The sequence below is a fragment of the Crocuta crocuta genome, unplaced genomic scaffold (assembly GCF_008692635.1).
Source record: "Crocuta crocuta isolate KB4526 unplaced genomic scaffold, BGI_CrCroc_1.0 scaffold266, whole genome shotgun sequence".
Lineage (NCBI taxonomy): Eukaryota > Metazoa > Chordata > Mammalia > Carnivora > Hyaenidae > Crocuta > Crocuta crocuta.
In genome coordinates, this window is record NW_027531005.1 from 5,666,124 (window position 1) to 5,686,599 (window position 20,476).

General features: G+C 48.6%; 2 protein-coding genes across 2 annotated transcripts in view; one reads left to right on the top strand and one right to left on the bottom strand.

Annotated features, from left to right (window-relative positions):
* Positions 1–6,323, top strand: part of CEP41 (centrosomal protein 41) — a 48,300-nt gene extending 41,977 nt beyond the window's left edge. The window contains exons 7-11 of the mRNA XM_077770743.1: positions 187–338; positions 1,170–1,237; positions 2,308–2,422; positions 2,884–3,099; positions 3,795–6,323. Of these exons, the coding sequence (XP_077626869.1) occupies positions 187–338; positions 1,170–1,237; positions 2,308–2,422; positions 2,884–3,099; positions 3,795–3,943 (700 nt within the window). The 3' untranslated portion in view covers positions 3,944–6,323. The remainder of the gene's footprint in view (positions 1–186; positions 339–1,169; positions 1,238–2,307; positions 2,423–2,883; positions 3,100–3,794) is intronic.
* Positions 6,324–13,551: 7,228 nt separating this feature from the next.
* The window catches only part of CPA1 (carboxypeptidase A1), a 15,904-nt gene continuing 8,979 nt past the window's right edge, over positions 13,552–20,476 (bottom strand). The window contains exons 4-13 of the mRNA XM_077770734.1: positions 19,846–20,104; positions 19,318–19,512; positions 18,636–18,869; positions 18,325–18,426; positions 17,653–17,754; positions 17,364–17,474; positions 16,625–16,715; positions 15,928–16,127; positions 15,447–15,531; positions 13,552–13,782 (exon numbers count right to left, since the gene is read on the bottom strand). Coding sequence (XP_077626860.1) covers positions 13,595–13,782; positions 15,447–15,531; positions 15,928–16,127; positions 16,625–16,715; positions 17,364–17,474; positions 17,653–17,754; positions 18,325–18,426; positions 18,636–18,869; positions 19,318–19,512; positions 19,846–20,104 — 1,567 coding nt within the window. The 3' untranslated portion in view covers positions 13,552–13,594. The remainder of the gene's footprint in view (positions 13,783–15,446; positions 15,532–15,927; positions 16,128–16,624; positions 16,716–17,363; positions 17,475–17,652; positions 17,755–18,324; positions 18,427–18,635; positions 18,870–19,317; positions 19,513–19,845; positions 20,105–20,476) is intronic.

Below are 20,476 nucleotides of genomic sequence, written 5' to 3' on the forward strand. Positions count from 1 at the left end.
AGATAGGAATCCATAGGGTCATGCATTCAGAGGCAGAACTGACACACCATATCCATTTTCCGTTTTCTTGGATGTGCCCTTTGAAAGACATTGAGCACTCTCTCTCTAGGCGTTCTGAAGAAACGCATTTGACCTTGAAGCCACTCACCCCTGACTGGTTTCTGCCGACCTACTTTTCACTTGCAGCGTCATCAGCGGTGTTGGGGAACTGGATCTAGACAAAGGGCTAGTGAAGAAAGCAGAGCCCAACACCAAAGACCGACCTTATCCCGACTGCCCCTTCCTGCTGCTAGATGTGCGAGACAGAGATTCTTACCAGCAGTGCCACATTGTCGGAGGTAAGAGAGAGTGTGTTCTAGTGTCTCACTCCCAGGAACAGAGCCCATTCTTTAGTCTAGGCCAGCTTGAGCCACATCCCAAGGTCAGCAGTTGAGGAAATGACATGTTAACCAAATTCATCATAGGAACGTGTAGGTTGGCTCTACCACAATGCTCTGAGAGAAGCTTGGGACATTCTCTCATGGCTCTGGGGCCCAGTGCTAAATGTCAGAAACGGTGACATGAAGCTTCATATTTTGTTCATAGAGTCCTGTTTCTTTTCTCTCAAAACATATCCAGGCTTGTTGATTTAGAAACTATATTTCTTTGAATTTAGACTTAAAAATTTTTTTTAATATTTATTTTTGAGAAAAGAGAGAGACAGCATGAGAAGGAGGGGCAGAGAGAGAGAGAGAGAGACACAGCATCTGACACAGGCTCCAGGCTCTGAGCTGACAGCACAGAGCCCGATGCGGGGCTCAAACCCACGAACCGTGAGATCATGACCTGAGCCGAAGTTGGACACTTAACCGACTGAGCCACCCAGGCACCCCTGAACTTTTTTTAAAAAATTTTTAATGTTTATTTATTTTTGAGAGACAGCATGAGCAGAGGAGGGGCAGAGAAAGAGAGAGACACAGGATCTGAAGCAGGCTCCAGGCTCTGGGCTGTCATCACAGAGCCCGACGCAGGGCTTGAACCCACAAACCGTGAGACCATGACCTGAGCTGAAGTTGGATGCTCAACTGACTGAGCCACCCAGGCGCCCCTGAACTCTTAGATTTTACACTAGGCATACACTAGTTGTATGGAGAGCAAAACACTTCCTAAACTTTTTCTTCTCTTTGCAGCTTACAGTTACCCAATCGCAACTCTATCTAGAACAATGAACCCTTATTCAAATGACATTCTTGAATATGTATCCTTTGTTGCATTTTATGGAGCTGGGTGGTTTGAGGACTGTAAGAGTTGAACTTATCCTGAGTCATGCTCCTAGAAAAAGACTTCCGTGCAGGCCCTTTGATATTAATTAGCTTACTTAGCATATTTTAGAATTTGGGTTCTTAGCTCTTACGCCGGATCCTGACTGACCTAGCAGATGTTTCCAAGCCATCCTGCAGTGCGCCAAAAAAACATTAGGTTAAAGGCCATGATCTATTGAGAGTTAGTCCTAAGACTTTTTTTTTTTTCCCAGAAAGCTTTCCCAAGTAAAGCTTCAGTGAATTTTTTTCCTCCTGTTTTTAATTTTTCCCTTCTTAAAATTTTACTTGTTTTTTTTTTTTTGCTTATAAAAGTTACACAAATAGAAAATAATTTAACCACGGAAAGACCTAAAAAGGAACATTGATAATCACAATCGAACGACTCTGATTACGTTTTTTGCATATTTCATTTCAGATTGTCCTGTATGTGTTCTTTTTTTAACAAAGCAGCAATCATCAGTGTCTATAATTTCATATTTTGACTCTTCCTCTCGGTAGTACAGCGGCTTTCCCCAGGCTAACACAAGCTCTTTATAAACTCCGTTTTGATTGTACCACATTATCTCATCTTACTATATACTACACTCTGATTTACTAACCTCTTCCTCTCTAGTGGGTTTTCAGGTGGTTCCCATTTTCTTACTCTTATAAATAAGATGGCAGTGGACACGTGGGGCACACGGGTTTTTTCTATTTTCTCACCTGTGGGATGGACGCTGTAATACTTACTTTTCAAGGTTGTAAGGATGCAAGAATCAAAGGGTATAAAGCAGGGAGCTGGTGCTGTCTTGGACTGTAATAATATTAGTTTATAAAAGATGAGAATCCCAGCTTGTGTGGTTTCCATGAGAGGAAAAAATCCAGCAATGGCTGGTGTGATGGGATTGTCCAATGTCCTCTGAACTCAGAAAAGTGAACCTTGACAGTTCTTTGTTCCCTGGGGGTTTCTTTATAGTCTGGGAGCATTAGCCCAGTGTGGTGGAACCTTAACTCACATGATTCTTAGAAAAATGCTCACGGCAAGATCATCATTCTGTACGACGACGACGAGAGGCTGGCCAGCCAGGCGGCCACCACCATGTGCGAGCGGGGATTTGAAAACCTTTTCATGCTTTCCGGAGGTGAGTGGGCTGTGTGCTGCTTAGGACTGAAAAGACGGATAGTTGAACTGAAAGTCCTTCAATCCTCTCCTGACACCCTTATCCTCTCCACGCTCTGAATTAAGAATTCTGGAAAGAGAGACGACCACACTGGCTGTAAAGGGTCAGGAGTTCTGTGAAACTTCCGTTAGTTCCATCGGCACATGTTTTTAATTCCTGAAATGATGCTATTGCATTAAGAAAGCCTTCATGCCAAAGACTGGAGCAAAAAGATTTCTGGTGGAGTTCACAGAATCCCACCTAACCACCACCATTTTTCTCGTGTAACTTGCTTCATGGTCAAGCGGGTTAAGATTTCACCTCCTTGTGTTGGCTTGGGCCAGAAGACCAAAGACGAGGCGACGCGTGCAGGCTCCTTTCCAGGTTTTTGCCATAGCCTCACCATGTTAATGCTGCTTTTTCTGATGCTCTTCCACACCTAGGTCTAAAAGTCTTAGCCCAGAAATTCCCAGAAGGACTGATTACCGGTTCCCTGCCAGCATCTTGCCAGCAGGCCCTTCCTTCTGGCTCTGCCCGGAAACGATCCAGCCCCAAGGTGCCGCCTCTACCAGCTGAGAATAAATGGCGATTTACCCCAGAAGACTTAAAAAAGATAGAATATTACCTGGAAGAGGAGCAGGGTCCCACGGACAATCCTAGTAAGATCTTTTGACCTTTAGAGAAAATGTGTTGTGTAGAACTTTGAGCCTGGCGGCTTTGAATATCACCTCATCATATGAAAAGCTTGCTTTCTTATATTCAGATTCTTATAATATTTGCTGGGCGCGGGGGATGTGTGGGTGCTGTGCATGGAGGGGCGGGGGCAAGGGGAGGTGATCCCAGGTTGTGGGAAGAATTAGGCATCGTATATGGACAGAGAGAAAGGATTTATCATTCAAATAAGCTGTGTATTTCAGGCTCAGTTGAGAGGCCAAGCTGAGGCACTTGGATTTCCTCTGCCACACGCTTTGTTTCCCTCTGCAGCTTCTGGACACCTCGAAACCCATGTCCAACCTTCCCTTGAGCACACTACTTCCTCTTGTCTTTTCCCTAATCACTCCTGTACCCGTCTCTACCAAGGAGAAACGAAGGCCAGACTAGGTTGGTTGGGATAACGGAGAGGAAGGGAAAGAAGGCAGCTCTCTGGGCGTCCTTACGTTCCCTGCCCCTTCCCTACCTCCAGGCTGTTCCCCAGCATGAAGAGTAGGTTTTAGCCTCGAGTAGATGCTGAATAGGGCTCCATTAGCTTGAAAGTGGTTGTACCATACGACTTCATTAGCTTAAAAGTATACTTGGCAGATGGTCCCTGGAGTCATTCTTGCAGCTCTGCTCCCTGCTTTCTTGCCCCCTTCAGGCCGCCTGAGCCAAGCTAATGCCTCCGGAAGAGACTCCAAGGGCCCAGGAGCCCGCAGCGGCCAGAACCTGCCCGCCGGGGGCCCTGGCGGCCCCCCGAACTCCCGCTCGCTCAGCAGTGGCCACCTGCAAGGCAAACCCTGGAAGTAAAGACTGTGTGTGTCTTAGTCAAATAAATACTTTGTCTCCTTTCGGAACCCCTGAGCAGTTCCCAAGGTGGTCATTGTCAGCGACTGCTGCGGAGGAAACACGACGCCATGTGTGATGGGCCCTCCTTCCTCTCCCCGTGTCCGGCTCCCTTCCAGCGTCCAACTCGGAAGGAGTTTCACGAAAACCAGAGGCATGACAGGCTCCAGCGTCATCCCTGTTGTTTATAGAACATTGAAGTTTCTGAAACTGAGTAGGCAAAGAGAGTCTAACTTTTTAGGTGGTTTTTTGTGTTTTGTGTTTTAAATAAGGCCCAGCTTGTATCGGTTCATGTCCTGCACGGTTTTGTAAATTCTTCGGGAACGTCTGGTATGTTCTTTCCAACCACTCGCTGATCTTGGCCTCATGAAGGTTGTCCAGGTGGGCTTTGCAGCCCCGGAAGCTGACCCTGGGGGTTGTGGGGGGGGGGGGGGTGATTCTCAGCTTTCAGCCGGCCAGGGGTGGACCCTGAGGAGCTGCCTGCCCAGCACACGCGGCAGGCTCCGTGCTGAGTTTGGAGCCTGGCACCTTGAGCATTGTTCAACCTTAAGTTCGGTAGAGCAACCCTCATGCTTCCTGAGTGCTCCCCTCCCCAGTAGATGTTTTCCTGGAACCAGCACTGTGATGACGTGTGCCCAGCCTCCTTCACATGGGGTCACCGCATCCCTCCGGAAGAGCCCCGTCCATTGTCCGGGCCTGTGCGAAGAGCCGTTGAAGCCCCCCTTCCCCTCCCCGACCTGTCCCTCATTTGTGGTTGGTTTATCGGCTGTAAATTTCCATTCCCCGGCTCGGGTCCATCCGTCTTAGATGGATAGAAATTATGGCCACTTCAAAACATCAGCCTCAATCGGGCCACTGCGGGCACATGTGGTGAGGACGACACCGCAGTCCTTTGTCAGAGCAACAGCCCCTTTAAGCCCCAGCTTAAAAATACAGTATTAGTGTAATTGAGTAATTAGTGCAATTTCCTGCTTACTTTTCATTCTCACGACTGAGCTGTGATTAGGAGGTTGTGATTATAGATTCTGGTTTGGGCCAGAATTTTGAATCAGCATTAATTGAATTGCTAGATGACTGACATTCAATTTAATTGGGGGAACAAAAGACCTCAGGTAAGGATGAGGAACTACGAAATCATCAGGAAAAGGGAAAGAGCCTTGTTAATTTTTATGGTCTGTGATCTGTAGCTGTGATAAGGGACCAAAGAATAAATTGTCCTCTTTGTCATGGCAACCTGCTTCTGAAAAGCCAACTGAAAATTGCCTATCCTTAGGTGGTTACCGCTGCCGGGTAAGATTTGCCTTAACGGGACTATTTTCTCGCCACCAAAAAAAAAAAAAAGAAAAAGAAAAAACCACAGGAAAAAGAGAATGTACTGCAGTATTTCTAGCATGGGGGGGGAGGGGCATAGTTTGTAAGAGAAATAAAGGTAATAAATATCTCATAGAGACATATGGAAAAATAACTTTCAGATTCAGCTCAGTTCTGTTTTAGTGTGTTTATTCTTCTCTACTTGATTTCCAAAGTGCAACATATTCCGATGCTTTAGAAATCAAACAAACCAGGGACATTGTTCAAATGTCAAGCCGTGCCCAATTTTCCACAAGATTCAAGAATCTTGTATAAAATTCAGCCAACGTACACATAGCTTTAATGAGGAGCCTGTCATGTTTCCCCATAAATTTATTGCCTGAGAACTTAGTTCAGCCTTTTGCTAATGCCAGAATGCTCTGGCGTTTTATTTTCTTTACAGCATAGGTTTTTTAAAAATGCCAGTTTTTCCACCCTCAACTTTCCCCTAGCATGGACAAGATTTTCAGCCCTTTATGACATATATACGTTTTTAAGGGGGAAAAAAAAACCCATCTCTCTCCGTAACAAAGTTCTGTTTATGCCATTTGAAAGTTGACTGGTCAGGAGTTTAGACTCCCCCGCTCAATTCTGTTTCAGAAAGTGACGACCCTACTCTGCATCCCGATCACCAAATCCCCCTCGCGTTTTAGAACCTACTGTGTATATGTGGAGAGTCACTGTAGCCAAACCGATTAGAATCGCTGTGCATTTAGCTGAGGCATCTGGCAGGTTGAATATATTTACGTGTGTTTCTCCATGGTGCTTTGCCTATTGGTAAGGATTCTAAGTAACTACCCCTCAACGACCTGTTCTGATTCTGCTCTTTGTGTGTTAAGTGTCACTCGCAGACAGTTTTTACGTGCTCAAGTGACTGTTCCAAATGTTCTACTTTACTGACTTCTCCATTAGATGAACGGACATGTATTATTTAAATGATCAGTGATACTTTGTGCAACTATGAATGCTGAAGATTAAAGTACATAGTTATTAATTTGTTGTTTGCTATTAATATGCCGAGATGTGCCCACTTTTCTCTGACTCTCTGTGGAGGTGGTTTGGGGGAGCCACACGGGATGGAAGGGATTTGAAAGCATACCTCTTTTCCCTGCATCTCCCAAGAAGGCACGTACTCTTTGCGTAAAAAATCCGGACGTCATTCTAATTAGAATATACTTAGCTCTCTAGACAGAAGGCCTGGGTCTCTCCTCATGCTCAGGCAGGGACCCATTGTCCCTTAAGCACATCACGACAGGACTTCCTTGTCAGTGTTTCAAAGGTTGACAGGCTGCCCCAGGCAGGGCAACTTGTGACTCCCCCCCCCCCCCCCGNTTATCGATGTATAACGGCAGCTTCGCCTGAGCAACGGTGATGGCCAAAGTCTGGATAATACGTTCAGTGCTTTAAAGGGGTGAATATTTAAGGAAGAAAAGAGAGAAGCAAAGAAGAAAAGGAGGAGGGAGAGCTGAAAAGGAAAGCTATTTTACTCGTTTGAAAACAAACAGAACATCTTGGGCTGTAAATATGTCAGGTTTAATCTATTGAAAGGTATAGAATGATGCAAATGGCCTAGAAGTCATTTTATTTATTTATTTTACTTTTAGTAGAAAACCAGAATCAGCACAGTCACGTGGACTCGGTGTAAATCAGAATCGTTAAGAGAACAAATAGTGTTCATTAGTTGCTGAGGGGTTTTTTCCTGTGGTGCTATCAAGGTTATACAAAAATTCTTAAGACTCAAAGCTACTCACCAAGAAAACAGAACAAAACAAAAACCTCCTTTTCCCTGATTCCCTGGTGGAATATCAGTGAAATCAGAATCCGAGACTAGGAAGAAAGATGTCGGTAATTTTTCTTGTGTTGGTTTTGGTTTCTGGTCATGTTACATATTGGTTATAGATTTCATCTTTACATAATCCGACATTTTGGCAGGGGCGGTAATTAATTTCTGTCCACCTGGATTTACATTCGTAACTCCCCTTCTTACCCAACTCTGATGATTATCATTGAGAAACTTTCTTTCCCTGCTGGCAAAATGTTCTCCGTGTCTTTCATAGGCGTTTATTCTCTTCACGGTTCTTTCAAAGACACGATTCTCATAATACCTTCCTTTCTTTACAAGAAATACCAGAAACATAGATTACGATTCATCAGCTCAATTATGTGGGCAGGATGATAGGCTGATACGCAGTTCAATTAATTTTTTTATTAACAAACACGTGTCTCCTGTAAAAACAGGAAATATAACACACCGTGCTTCCAAAGCGTTCAGAATACATTTGGTTGTTAACACTGTCCTAACGGTGCAGTAAATTGTACTGAAATTGTTATTGCCGTATCTTTAAATTGATACATAGGTCAGTCACAGCATAAAGACAGGTGATGGTGGAAATTTGTCAGCACTGAATTCTGACAAAAAATGGGATTCAGGGTCTGATTTTATGTGTGTTTACCAAACAATGTCCCGCCTAATCCCCTCACCGGCTCCCTCTCTGAGGCTGATCCTCCTTTGTTCTGAATGCGGAAGCAAAATCTCTTCACCTGTGTCACATATTTAGACACCTGGTAAAAACCTGTGGCAAACAGAGGCCACTTATTAAGCGCTATTGACTGATGGACTGCATTTTTTAAAGGATGCAAATAGGCCTTCTATTCGAAACTGTTTTGACTGTAAGCCCCCAGACGGGGAAAATCACCGTTGATATGAAAGCAGCCTTTGGTCAGCATCGATGAATAAGTGAATTGAACCTGCTAAGACTGAAATCTGGGGTATAATGCCCATGGTGTGGCCACTCAGTGCCGGTCTGCCGTTCTGGAGACCCAGAGAGCTCGTTATCTTTTGTTTCACTGTGCACATCCTGCTTTCGTAGGAGAGGCGTTCACAATCCTGAGATTTGTGGATTACCTACTGCCGGCGGCACCCTGGGAGCTGTTAGGGGTATTGTTATTACCCTGGCTGCCTGCAGTTGGCCAGGCCTGTTTGCGTGGTCCTCTCCAGCCCAGAGTAGCCTCCAGAATTCATCAGATACAGGTGCACACCATCCCCATCTGACAGTGGGTTCTTTTTCTCTTCTGTTTCAAACCTTGAAGCTCGCGGGATAATAATCCCAGCAGATGCTTGGAGTGCCCACTCTGTTAGGCAGCGTTCCTAGAATCCTGTGTGTTCTGACCCTCTTTTCTCACAACAGTCCCGTGAGATGGGTGCCCCAACGTCAGGGCAGGAGACTGAGGAGCAGGTGGAAATTAAGCAACTCCTCTTGAGGCCCTGAGTCACTGAGCTAAAGGTCAAGACGCCAGGAGCCAGCCTGAGAATGGCGCCTTCAGATCTAGTTGTCGCTCGCTGCTCCGCTCGGTGCTTCTCACGCTGGGTAGGCGCGGCCACGCCGTCCCTCCGCGATGCCTCCAATTTACCCACACAAATGCACCTCTCCCCTGCCTGTTGGCCTTCCTTCCCTCCCTGTCACCAGAGGTTCCTGCCCCCCAAAAGCTGTCTCCACCCCCCCCACACACATACACACGCCATCTGCACAAAAGGCGACAGGAATTCAGAGACGGCACATCTGCTCCCAGGAATATGTGTCTCCGTATATCCACTGTCTGCACCCAGTGACTGATCTTGAGGACGGGTGCTATCCTAAGATTTGTTTTGTTCCTGAATGAACACTAAGGGGGTCTCCCTTAAGGAATGGGACTTAAAAACACTTTTAACTAGACCGTTGGAAAAGAAGTCAGCTGTTTTAACTGTAATCGTAATAACTTGAACGATTCATTTAATAAACCATCCTGCTAGGACTTCATGTCTGATCTTTTCTTTCCTTTGCGGGGATGTCTCTAATTTAGGCAGAGACACAAGGTGCATGAATTCCCTCGGGACCACAGGCCTGGGCCGGGGCAGGTGGGGAGCCAAGTAAGCCTCTGCCTCGGTTCTCCTTCCCAGAGCGCTTTTTCCACTGCACTCTTCTGAAACTGCAGCCGAACCCCACTGCCATGGTTCAGCAGGAGACTTTCACTTTTCTTCTTTCCGGTTGGCAATAAGCATTTGGCAGTCTCAGTCTCTGGGGCTGTTAGATGATGCTCGCAATTTGAGTTGCCACATTAATGCAGATCTTGAAAGCTTTGGGGAAAATTCATTACCCTTTGACAGTTTGTCAGATTTGACGGGCACTCCGTGCCTTTTTTCTCGGAGCTTCTCCTTCGTGTGGCCAATCTGAACACTATGGTTGGTCCTAATCAGTTTCCTGTGAGTAGCCTCTGGGTCCGAGTATATTCGCAGAAGGGTGTTTCATTAGAGTCCTTAGACCGAGAGTCCTTCTGCGGCCTCGAACCCATCTAGCCCCACATGCCCTTGCAAAACACTTGCTGAGATGATGAATGGCCCTGCACTGGAGGAAGGACCAGTGAGGTCATATCTGGATTGTATTCAATGACATTTCAATTTTAAATTCAGGCCAAACCCAGGAAGCTCCACATGCACATCTGAGTGTTAATTCAAGAGGCCACCCGAAGGATTCTCACGGACCTCCAATGGCCCCCAGGCCACACTGAGAACCATATATAAGGGTCTCAGGAAAAAGTCAAATGAGTTTCTTTAAAAACAAAGAATTTTGAAAAGCCCTGGAGAATAGGCATTAGCGTAATCAATTCCCTGGATTGCTGCAGGAACTAAATGTGAGCAGAAAGGGCTCCCGGGGATTTTCCTCTGAGCTATGGCAGAGTGCTTAAGGGAACAGCTCCCACCTGGGAGCGGGAGAAAACCCTTCCCTCTGTAGAAACGCGGCTGCTTCCAGCTCTATCGGTAATTTTTCCAATGATGAGATACTTACATTGTTCTGGGCCATGTGGTGAAGCCAGAGCAGAAGAAATGAGTTTAGGCAGATTATAAAAAAAGAATCTGGGCACAAATTAAGATCACCACTTAGATGTTGGATGTTGATATTGAGTTGGTTTTAGATAACTTTACCCATGCGTTATTTGGTGTGTTTGAACTAGTCTGGTTTTTTTCCTGATTGTAAAAGCCGACTGCAAGAAATCCAAAAAGGTATAAGGAGGAAAACCATCACACGATCCACTATAGTGTGTGTGTGTGTGTGTGTGTGTGTCTGTGTGTGTGTCTGTGTTTCAAACAAAAGTGAAATTCATACTGAACATACTATTTTGTAACTACTTTTTTAAAGCAACAGTATAAATCACATACTATAAAATCCAAGCACTTTAAGTGTACAATTCAGTGATGTTCAGCAAATTTATAGAGTTGTGTAACCATTACCACAACCCTATTTTAGAACATCTCCATCCTGTGGCTGGTTGGTTTCCCTTAGTGTTGTGTGACCCATTTCCCCCACGTCTACATGGACTGCAATGGCTTCATAAGACTCCACTGTTTAAACACGTCATATGGTATCAATACTGGTATCTATTTAGGCTCTTTTCCTTTGTATTTAGTTTTTTATTATTACAGCCTTATACATATATGCATCTGAATTTGTCTGAATATTTTTTATAAAACAAATTTCTCCAAGTGGACTTTCGGGGTTAAAGCAACAATATATGTGAAATTTTGATTTATATTCTACCCCACCTTCTGCCCCAGGAAGGTGGAAATCCATCTTCACACCAGTAGTATATGACAGGTCTTATTTCTTCATACCCTTGATAGCACCGAATTGTCAGTCTTTTTATTCTTTGTCAATATGATGGAAGAAAAATGATTTATTTGCTTTTCTTTAATGTACAAAAAAAATCACTCAGAGGATCAGTATCTCTTATACGTTTATTGGCTTTTTGTGTTGCTTCTTTGGGGAATTGCTTTTTTTTTTTTTTTGAAATGTTAGTCCTTTTTTTAAATTTACCCCCTTTGACTTATAAGAACTCTCTTCCCTTCAAGGTTATTAATACTTTTTCATAGATCCTGCAATATTTTCTAAAAGTATTTTTTCTCTTTTAGCTTCATGCTTTTACTTATAAATTTTTTACCCACAAATTTGTAAAACTGTGTATCTGCAAACAAAATGTAAACCTCTTCTTATACTTGAAAATACAAAAAAAAAGTATTAACAATTTCCCTATCTCCATTTACAAGTATTTATTTAGCACCTGCTCTGTGCCATGTATTTGGCAAACCAGTAGGGAGTACGTATTGAACAAACCAGTGCACTCTCTCCCCTCATGGAATTTTCTGGTGCTTCATTCCTTGTCTTATCAGGTTTCCTAAGAGCCTCACTTTCTAAACTACAATTTGGGGAATTCAAAATAACTCATGAGCCTACACTATACAGATTATAAAATTCATAAATTCATTCATTAGTAAAAGTAGAGAACATTCACTCAACAGATAGTTATTGGGCATCTGTACGTCAACTATTGTTGGCGGTTTTGGAGATTGAATGCCAAAGTGGTGCCTGCTATCAGGAAGCACAATTATCTTAAATTAAGCAATTCTATCCCTGAAGTCTAAGGAATCCAATTTTGTAAGATTTACCATCCTTGCTAACTTAATATTTTGTTTTTGCCTATCCATCTTTATCAAGCAAAAAATAAGATTGTCCTTTTAGTTGCCCAAACGGAGCCATTAAAATGGGTTTCAGCCCCGGGTGCCTGGGTGGCTTAGTTGGTTAAGCGTCCGACTTTCGCTTGGGTCATGATCTCACGGTTCGTGGGTTCGAGCCCCGCGTCGGGCTCTGTGCTGACTGCCAGCTCAGAGCCTGGAGCCTGTTTCAGTCTGTGACTCCCTCTCTCTCTGACCCTCCCCTGTTCACGCTGTCTCTCTCTCTCTCTCTCCTAGAAATAAATAAAACATTAAAAAAAAAGATATCCTTCACTTTAAAAAAAAATAAAAAAATAAAATGGGTTTCAGCTCATATAGGTTGAATGGAAATGCTTCCCGAAACATTACTTGAAGGAAGTGTTATAAAATCTTCACTTCATTTTTCTGTAAAAACTAAAACACCATTTTACCTTGCCTCATAAACTTGCATGGGCATAAATTTATGTATGATATATAAATATGTATCTATTCTGCCTCATACATTTTGCTTTTTAGAATGTTTGGTAGCAAAAAAAAAAAAAAGAAGAAGAAGAAGAAGAAAGAAAGAAAGAAAAAGCAGTTGACCTACAGGCCATTTCCTGTGGAAAAGACAAGACTTTCAAGATCTCAGAGCTGGATGCACTGCGACACCCCAAAGGGCCAATACGGGGCAAGGTGGCCATCTTCACCCCCAGCTTCCGTCTTTGGGGAGCTACCAGTCCACCCTCACCCGCTCCCCAGTGACTTCCGCGGGAGTAACCCCCTGCTCCACATTCACGTCTGAGATGTGAAGTTAGAATCTTCCTTCCTCTGAAAGAACAGAAGTTAGATTCTTGCTCTGAAAGAAGTTGAGATGTCCTATGTATTGAGGTACTAGCCACTAAGTGTGATGTCGTAGCCAGCAGAATCACCAAGTGAAAGGAGGAGACCCACTGAGTCTTAGGAGCTCTGGAGAGTATCAGGAGGAGAGCCTTGTGTCTGAGAAATTTTGCAAATGATAAGGAGTAGCGGTAGGTGAAATAGAAAAGGAAGTGGGGACCTGAAGGATACTAGAAAGGAGGTGACATATGAAAACAAAGCTGCTTCTGTCCCTAAAAGCGAAGTCTTCGTGATGTACTACATTTAACAAGAAGGTTCTGGGATTGGTGTTTGTTCTTTATCTTCAGTGAATTATTTCACTTAACCTAATTGTTTTCTTCCAATTTAACTCAGGAGTGGGGGAGCAGATCTTGCTTTACAGAAGTGGGCTTTGCCTGGCTGCGATGTCTATTTAGGACAGCAGTGGCCACCAGGACTCTGATCTTTCATACTCAAGAGTTATTGCTTTTGTAGATAAATGGATCTAACTAGCTATACTCTTGCACGAGCTGAATTCCTGACCACTGCAGGGTGCCAGGCATTTGGTTAGCAGCTGTGGCTGCTGCTTGCTACTAAGGTATGAACAAATCACCCCGCTGATGAGCTAAGCTCAGGGTGGTCTAATTAAAACAGACGCCACTTGGATACAACTTCAGAGGACCTTGGAATGCAGGGGAATGCAGGGGTCATCTAGTCCAACCACCCACACGTTTCCAGCGAGGCCTGCAGGAACTAAATCACTTCTGCCCTAGCTTGAAAAGGCAGACATGTCACATCCATTCCCACGTGTCAGCCCCAAGATTCCGTTCCACGTACACTCAAACTTTATTTGGTTGCCTGAGCGGGGCCAGAGAGGAGGAGGAAGAGAGTACCAAAGGACCAGTTCAGTAGGGGTGATTCAGGGTGTGCTCCATGATGGTCTGAAGCGCCAGCCACGTCTCCTGAGCCGTGGGGATGATCTGGGACGCCGGCAGCAGGAAGCCATAGCGCCCGGTGTCCCGGAGCTCAAAGGTGAAGGAGTACTTGATGCCCTGGCTGTAGGTCCAGTCAATGGTGCTTCCACTGGCTTGGTCTGGAGCAGGAGCAGATGCCAGAGAGCAAAGGTCAATCACTTAAAAACACTGCTATGGTCTGGGCCAATGGTCCTAAGCCCGGAGCCTCATGTAGGGTTGACTGGAGTCGGCATCCGCTAAGTGCCTGCTGTTGACCGAGCAGCCTGGCTTCCTCCCAAGGAAGTCCCCCAAGGGGGTTCAGCTCAAGAGCCCATAGAAGAGGACCAGCAATGGTCCTGTCACGGGGGAATGCAAGAAAGTTCTTGCAATTGAAAAAGCCCCACTGAAAACCACCTCCCTCCAAGAGCCACTTTGGTCAAACCTCCAAATATACCAGAGTTACCCACTTGAGTAACCAGGATCTGTCCCCTGGCGTTCTGGTCTGCAGGAGAGAGTGCAGAAGGCCAGAGGCCAAGTAGAGGCCCCTTGTCTGTCTTTTTGGAGGGAATTTTGCCCAGATTTGCAGGTAACAGTGGGTAATGAAGTTGCTTTTGAATAGGGCAGGGGTCTGGAAGGTGGGCTGCGTGTCTGAATTTAACTTGACAACATTGATGGAAGCAAAAACCTCTGATGTGGTTTGAAACCATTTCCAAATGAGGCCTGAAGTCCAAAAGCAAGGCCAGCCCTAGGTAAGACTGTGGCCCACTCACCTACCAAACCCTGGGCGCTTGGGGCCAGAGGTACGTGAGGGGTGCCTGCAGCCCTCCCCTCTCCATCCTTGTCTTCTGACTCGGTACTTCTGCCTCTCGTTAGCCAGCAAACTTGCTGTATTCCTCAGGGCCCTACGGGATCTGCCCACACCTCACCTGTCCCTGACGACCCCCATGTGCTCTCACCCGTGGCTCCATGTTGTTCCTGCTGTCCCCCCAACACGCCAGTCCAGATCACATGGCAGGACCTTGGTTCTAGAAGGTTCCTCTGCCTGGAAGGCTCTTCCCCAGATAGATAGCCTTTTGGCTCCCTTCCTCATCTCCTTCAACACTGACCCACATTTCACTATTTCAATGAGGCCTACCCTTCAACCCACACACACAGCTCCCATGCCCAATATTCCTGATTGCCCTCATCATGTTCTAGTTTTTCTTTTTCTCCCTAGCCTTCATCACCTAACACATTGTATCGTTTACTCATTCATGTTTGTTGTCACTCTCCCTGACTGGGATGTACATTTCCTCATCTTTGCTTATTTCTAACTATGTCCTAAGCACAGAAAATGGGGCCTGCTACAGAGCATGTGCTCAATAAACATTTGCTGACTTAAGTCCATTTTGACTTAACAGTGCTCCTTGCATGTACGAGTAAGCTGGGGAAAGATAAGATATATTCTCTAACTGAAAGGCGTTGGAGGAAGAGTAATTTTCTAAGTGGAATTTCTCAGTGATCTACAAACGCCAGCAGATCTACAAACCCTCCATCCCCTCCGAAAGCAGGACTTAACCCAAGACAAGTGGACAAAAGTTCTCAGAGGAGCTGATAGGCTTGTCTGAAGAGATCAATGAAGGCAGAGTTCACTTAGGAAAGGGCCCCACTGCTCCCCGAGGCACGGCTGAGGGCTGCTGTCCTCGCCCATGCTCCCAGATCTAGGCACCCCTGGCTGCTTCCTCCAGGAGGGACACCACAACAGGCAGGAAGCGCCAGCTAAGTTTCCTCCCAGTGCCGCCCCGGAGACCATGCGCCCACTTACAAATTGTTTTGATGATGCTGCCATACTTGAACTTGGTCCCATACAGGGAGGTTAGGGCGGTCACAGCAGACTTGGCCAGCTGATCCTGGAGAAAACGACAAGCGATACCACCTGTTAATGGCCAGCAACAGCAGGGCCAGGGTAGCCCAACTTCTCGCTGGGAAGAGGCCCAGCGCAGAGCAGGTGCTCAGCAGCCCCGTGATCCTCGAACCCCGCAGGATGTCTGGCTGGCACTTAAGTCGCTGCCCTTTGATTGCACTGTGGCTCCAGATTGAACTCGGTGGTATAAGCACAAAGTCTAGCCCTGCCCCTTGCTCTGCCATGTGACAGAAGTGACTGGGCCACAGTGTACCTCAGTTTCCCAGATAGAAAGTGAGACTAGTCTGCCTTGCCCAAGCAAGGTCTTCCCAAGCCACCAGGGGTCTGTGGGAGAAAGGGTGCCAGGCTCAGCAGTGTAGGCAGGAAGGGGATCAGCACATACCAGCTCGCCCTGGTCAGGGGCTGGATCTGCTTTGTAGCCATAGGGATACAGGAGGAGCTGGGAGTAGCTGTGGATGGAGATGAAGGCCTTGATGTTCCCGTGGCTCTTCACAAAGTCCACGATGGACTTGACCTCCACTTCGGAATTTGCAAACTTGCCATGGTAAGTGTCCGAGCAGGGGTTGCTGCTGGCTCCTGCCACTGTGGGAGGAGAGGGGGGTAGCTGACCTTCCTTACAGCTGAGCAGTGTGGCTCCCATGCCCTCGAGTTCTTTGTGTGGAAATAGGGGTAGAATGCAGAAGGGCTCACCCCCATCCTGGAATGAAGGAAAGGCCAGGGTGTCCTGCCTCCCTCCCTAGCCAGGTGGAGGCAGAGCTGATGGACATGCCCAGAGAGGGAAGGGGGGCTCCCCACGCAAGACCCATTCTTCTAGTGAAGGGACCACAGAGAGAAGGAGCTGAAGTAACTCTAGAAAAGCCCTACATAGGTTTCAGATCTTAGTTCCGATGCGGGGAGATTTATTTCTACAGACAAGGCATACGGAAATCTAGAGTGCCTCCTCCCTCCCGGGGAGCCTCAGGGGACAGGCTGACACCCCTCCCTCCCACTCTGCCCTCACCGCTGGGGCAACAGGACACAGGAGGGTAAGGAGCCATCTGAGTTTCCCATCCCTGCTCCCAGATCACACTGGGCCTTACTCCCAAAGCCAGCATCCCAGTTCCGGTTTGGGTCCGCCCCAACACAGGTGGAGCCCGGTGTGAGGGATCGAGTCTTGCGCCACATACGATTCTGAGGAAAGAACCGGACACGTGTCTGTCACCAAGCTGGGCTGGAGGCCAGAGCCCGCAGAGAGCAGTGCGGGCCAACACAGAGCGCTCTGATCTGGAGCATGGGCGTGGGCACAGCGTGGGTGAGAAGCCACGTCCAGCTGGTTGTTGGGAAGGTCTGCAAAGGGGGCTCTTGGTTGAAGGAGAACAGAGGCAACAGTGGACAGTACTTGGCCAGAGGTTTCTACTGGTGGAAATGAAGAAGGCAGCAGGCCTCCCCACCCCCCGCCCCCCGCCAGTATGCACTGGATTGGTAGCATGCTGTACCTGCCATAAAAGTAAAATAAAGCTAGGAAATAAGGTCCAGGGCAGTAGGTCCGGGGGATTTTGTCCCCCCATTCCAAGACATCTGATTCTCTCAATGGAGGGCTTGCTCCTGGCATCTACTGAGTATTAGGTCAGGATGCCATTATACACCCTGTCTACACAAGACAGCCTCCACACAAAGAATCACGTGCCCAAATGTCAAGAAAGCCAAGGACAGAACCCTGACCTAGGAGAACAGGTCGACTTGCCCCTCCCTGGACAAAGGGGTTGAGATTCGGGGTGAACAGCTTGTGGGGCTCAGAGGCCCACCATGTTTTCCCCAAGAACCAGAGGAAACCTGTACCTTGGTGTGGGTAAAGGCAAAACCATCAGGGTTAGTGACAATCTCCAGGAAGATGTCCATGGAATCGAGAATGGCAGTGAGAGTGACGTCCTGGCCATAGTCTTGTGTGATCTGGCAGGAAGTTGGGGGACACATGGGCAGAGAGGGTCAGGGCAGGCGTCTGCAACACTGAAGCAGCAGACAGACACCTGCGCCCTCGGCATCTGGATGGGAAGGGGAGGCCCGGGCTCCAGAGGGCCTTGAACACCAGCCCACCAGGCGAGAACCCTCCTCACCTCCCCAGGCTTACCTTTTTCGCAAACCAGACCCCACTGGCCTGCGTAACCCACTCCCGGGAATGGATGCCCGTGTCGATCCAGATGGCGGGACGGTTGTTTCCCCCAGTGCTGAACTGAACAAGAAAAGCAAGGAGATCTAGCCAGGATCCTGTCCCACCTCCTTGAAGCAGAGCACACCCCAGGCCAGAGGCCACCTGCTCCCTGGGTGTCTCAGGTTAAGGCTTTATTTGTGGGGCCATCACTCAGGTGAGGGGTGGGGGCGGGGTCCACACAGGAATCCTGCAGAACTTGGCCTCCAGCCTTCACGTTGGCCTTGGGGCAAATATGACTCAGCCAGAACTCTGGGCCCTCCCCTTTTCTGCTGCCCATACACAGTTCTCTGTGGGGTGTCACAAATAAAACATTTGATCCGGACAACCCTGACTCTCGGATACTTTCCACAATGCGACACTTGATCGAAAACACTTGGGTCACTTAAAAGTTTAAGAATTGCGTGTGTATGAGGTATACGTATACGGCTAGACCAGCGCAGAAATTCCGACCTTCCCAAATGCCAGCATGGGGAGTTCATACAGCAGAGCATTCCCGGTGACCCCGGGTTCACCCATGGGACCCCACACAGGGATGTGGGTGCCCACTCTTGCATATGTGCCCATGTGCACTCACATGCAGGTGCCCATTACCTTCAGCACATAGATGGGGCGACCTTCGTAGGTGTTGCCAATCTGGAGCTTGCTGACCAGCCGTGGGTGCTCAGCAACCAGCAAATCCATGAAGCCATGGATCTGAGAAGGGAGAGGAGGGGAGGCCGGCTGTCACGGCTGCCAGATACCCGGATGCCTCCCTTAGCAGCTCCAAGCCACAGCCCAGACCAGCCAGGTCACCGGAGACAGAACAGGTGCATGCACACCTGGGTGAGCCCTGACTCTGGCTGCATTCTGCCAGCCTAATGCAGAGCTCAGTGCTTGTGCGCAGTGGTCCAGGGGTCCCTCACCTCCTCCAGGGTGTGGTAGGTGGCGTAGTTAAAGGTGTTGGTGGAGCGGGCCCGGGCCTGGAAGGCGAACATCTGCTCCTGCTCCTCATCCAGCAACGACTGCACATCCTCAATCATGATCGTGTACCCGAGGCCATGGGCCTCCAGGAAGGCTTTGACCGCTTGGATGCTGGGAAAGGGCACTCGGACGTCGATGGGAGAGCCAGGCTGGGCAGGGCCCCGCCAGAAGTCCAGCTGGAGAGGACGAGAGTGGGCACTGTCATGGCGGGCTGGGCAAGGGCCAACCGGGAGGGGGTGCTGGCGCCAGAGTGTCCCGTACGACGGGCTGTGGCATGGGTGTCAGGGGCAGAGGACAAAGGGGAAACCGTGGGCCCTGGACAGAGTCCACTGTGGTCAGGGAAATGGCCCAGGAAGCGTTGTGGAGGAGCTTCAAGAGAGCAAGCAGAGAGAAGTGCTAGAAGGTCCTCCCTTTGCTCAGATGGTCAAGGGCAGCAAGATTCTGGAACTAGAAGGTTAAATCATTTCCTAACAGAAATCAGTCCCATGGGGTCCTTTCTGGGTGGCTGAGGAGAGCAGGCCCAGGACCCAGGTGGCCCCAGGGGATGATGGGGGCCTGGGGTGGGCCCAGCTGGCCTGAGTGGAACCCTTGGGGCCTCCTGGAGGACTCCCCACTTCTTCTGACCTGCAAGTGCTCCAGATCCTCGAGCTCCTTCACCTTCTGTACTTGGGCTTCATCAGCAGCAGAGATTCGGAGCACCTGGTGCCTGGGCAGAGCGGGAGGGGAGACCGGCGGCCTGAGCAACTCCACACTCCCCAGGTGGGAGGAGGATGGCGTCAAGTGGCCTGAAAGCCCCAGGCTGGGGCTTGAACCTCCGGGCTGAGCAGGGGGAAAGCCTGAGGGGTCTTAGCCTTGGAGCGATCTCATCCCAGTTTAGACTCTGTCTCTCTCTCCAAAGCCGGCCAGATCTCCTCCCACGTCCTCTCCTGAAAACTCCTCCTTCAAGGTCAAATTTCTCGGGGTCTCAGGAAGCTGTCCCAAGGGACCAGACCCCTTCTCAGCCCCGGTCCCTGGTCAGTCTGCCTCCCAGGGTGTGCTAGTCTGCTCCTCTCTGGAGTCATCCCATACGTCGGTCTGTCTCCTCCAGACGCTGGCTGGGGGCTGAGTGCTCCCGTCTCCTGTCTGAGCACCCCCTTCTCTCCATACTCTTACCCCACAAAGTCCTCTTTGCCAAGGACAGCCCCGAGCAGCACACTCCAAATCAACAGCCCCCTCATGCTGCAGCCCCTTGGAAACGCCAACTGAGGCCGAGAGAAGGCCCTGGGGCCTTTTAAACTCTCCCAGGTCTCCCAGGTCTTGAGGTCCTTCAGACTGGGCCCAAGGGTTGTTCCCCTCCCCCACCTTGCACCTGGGCCCCGTCCCACGGGGAGGGAGGATGAGAGCCCCGAGCTCTGATACCTTCTCACCCTCCCTGATAAAGTGGCAGGAAACAGGGCAGCTGGGGAGATAAGTCAGGCCTCAACCCCTTGGCCATGAAGGGCCAACCTGAGGGTCAGCCGGGGCCTGAGGCCTCCCAGCTGGGAGCCTGATCGCCCACAGCCACGGGCACCTGCACCAGGACCTGTTTGCTGACCAGGACTGGAGCACCCAGGACTCCGGGGCGGCCAGACCAGCTGGAGCGGCATGTGGGGCGCCCCTCTCCCGCGCTCCGGAGGGCCCGCTCTTCTGTTCCCCTTCCAGCTCCTGTGCCCGCTGGCTCCTCACCACACCGGCCCTGTCCAGGGCTGCCCCTCCCCTGCACAAGGCACCCCCCCCCAGTGGGCCCCAGGCCCCCAAGGGCACT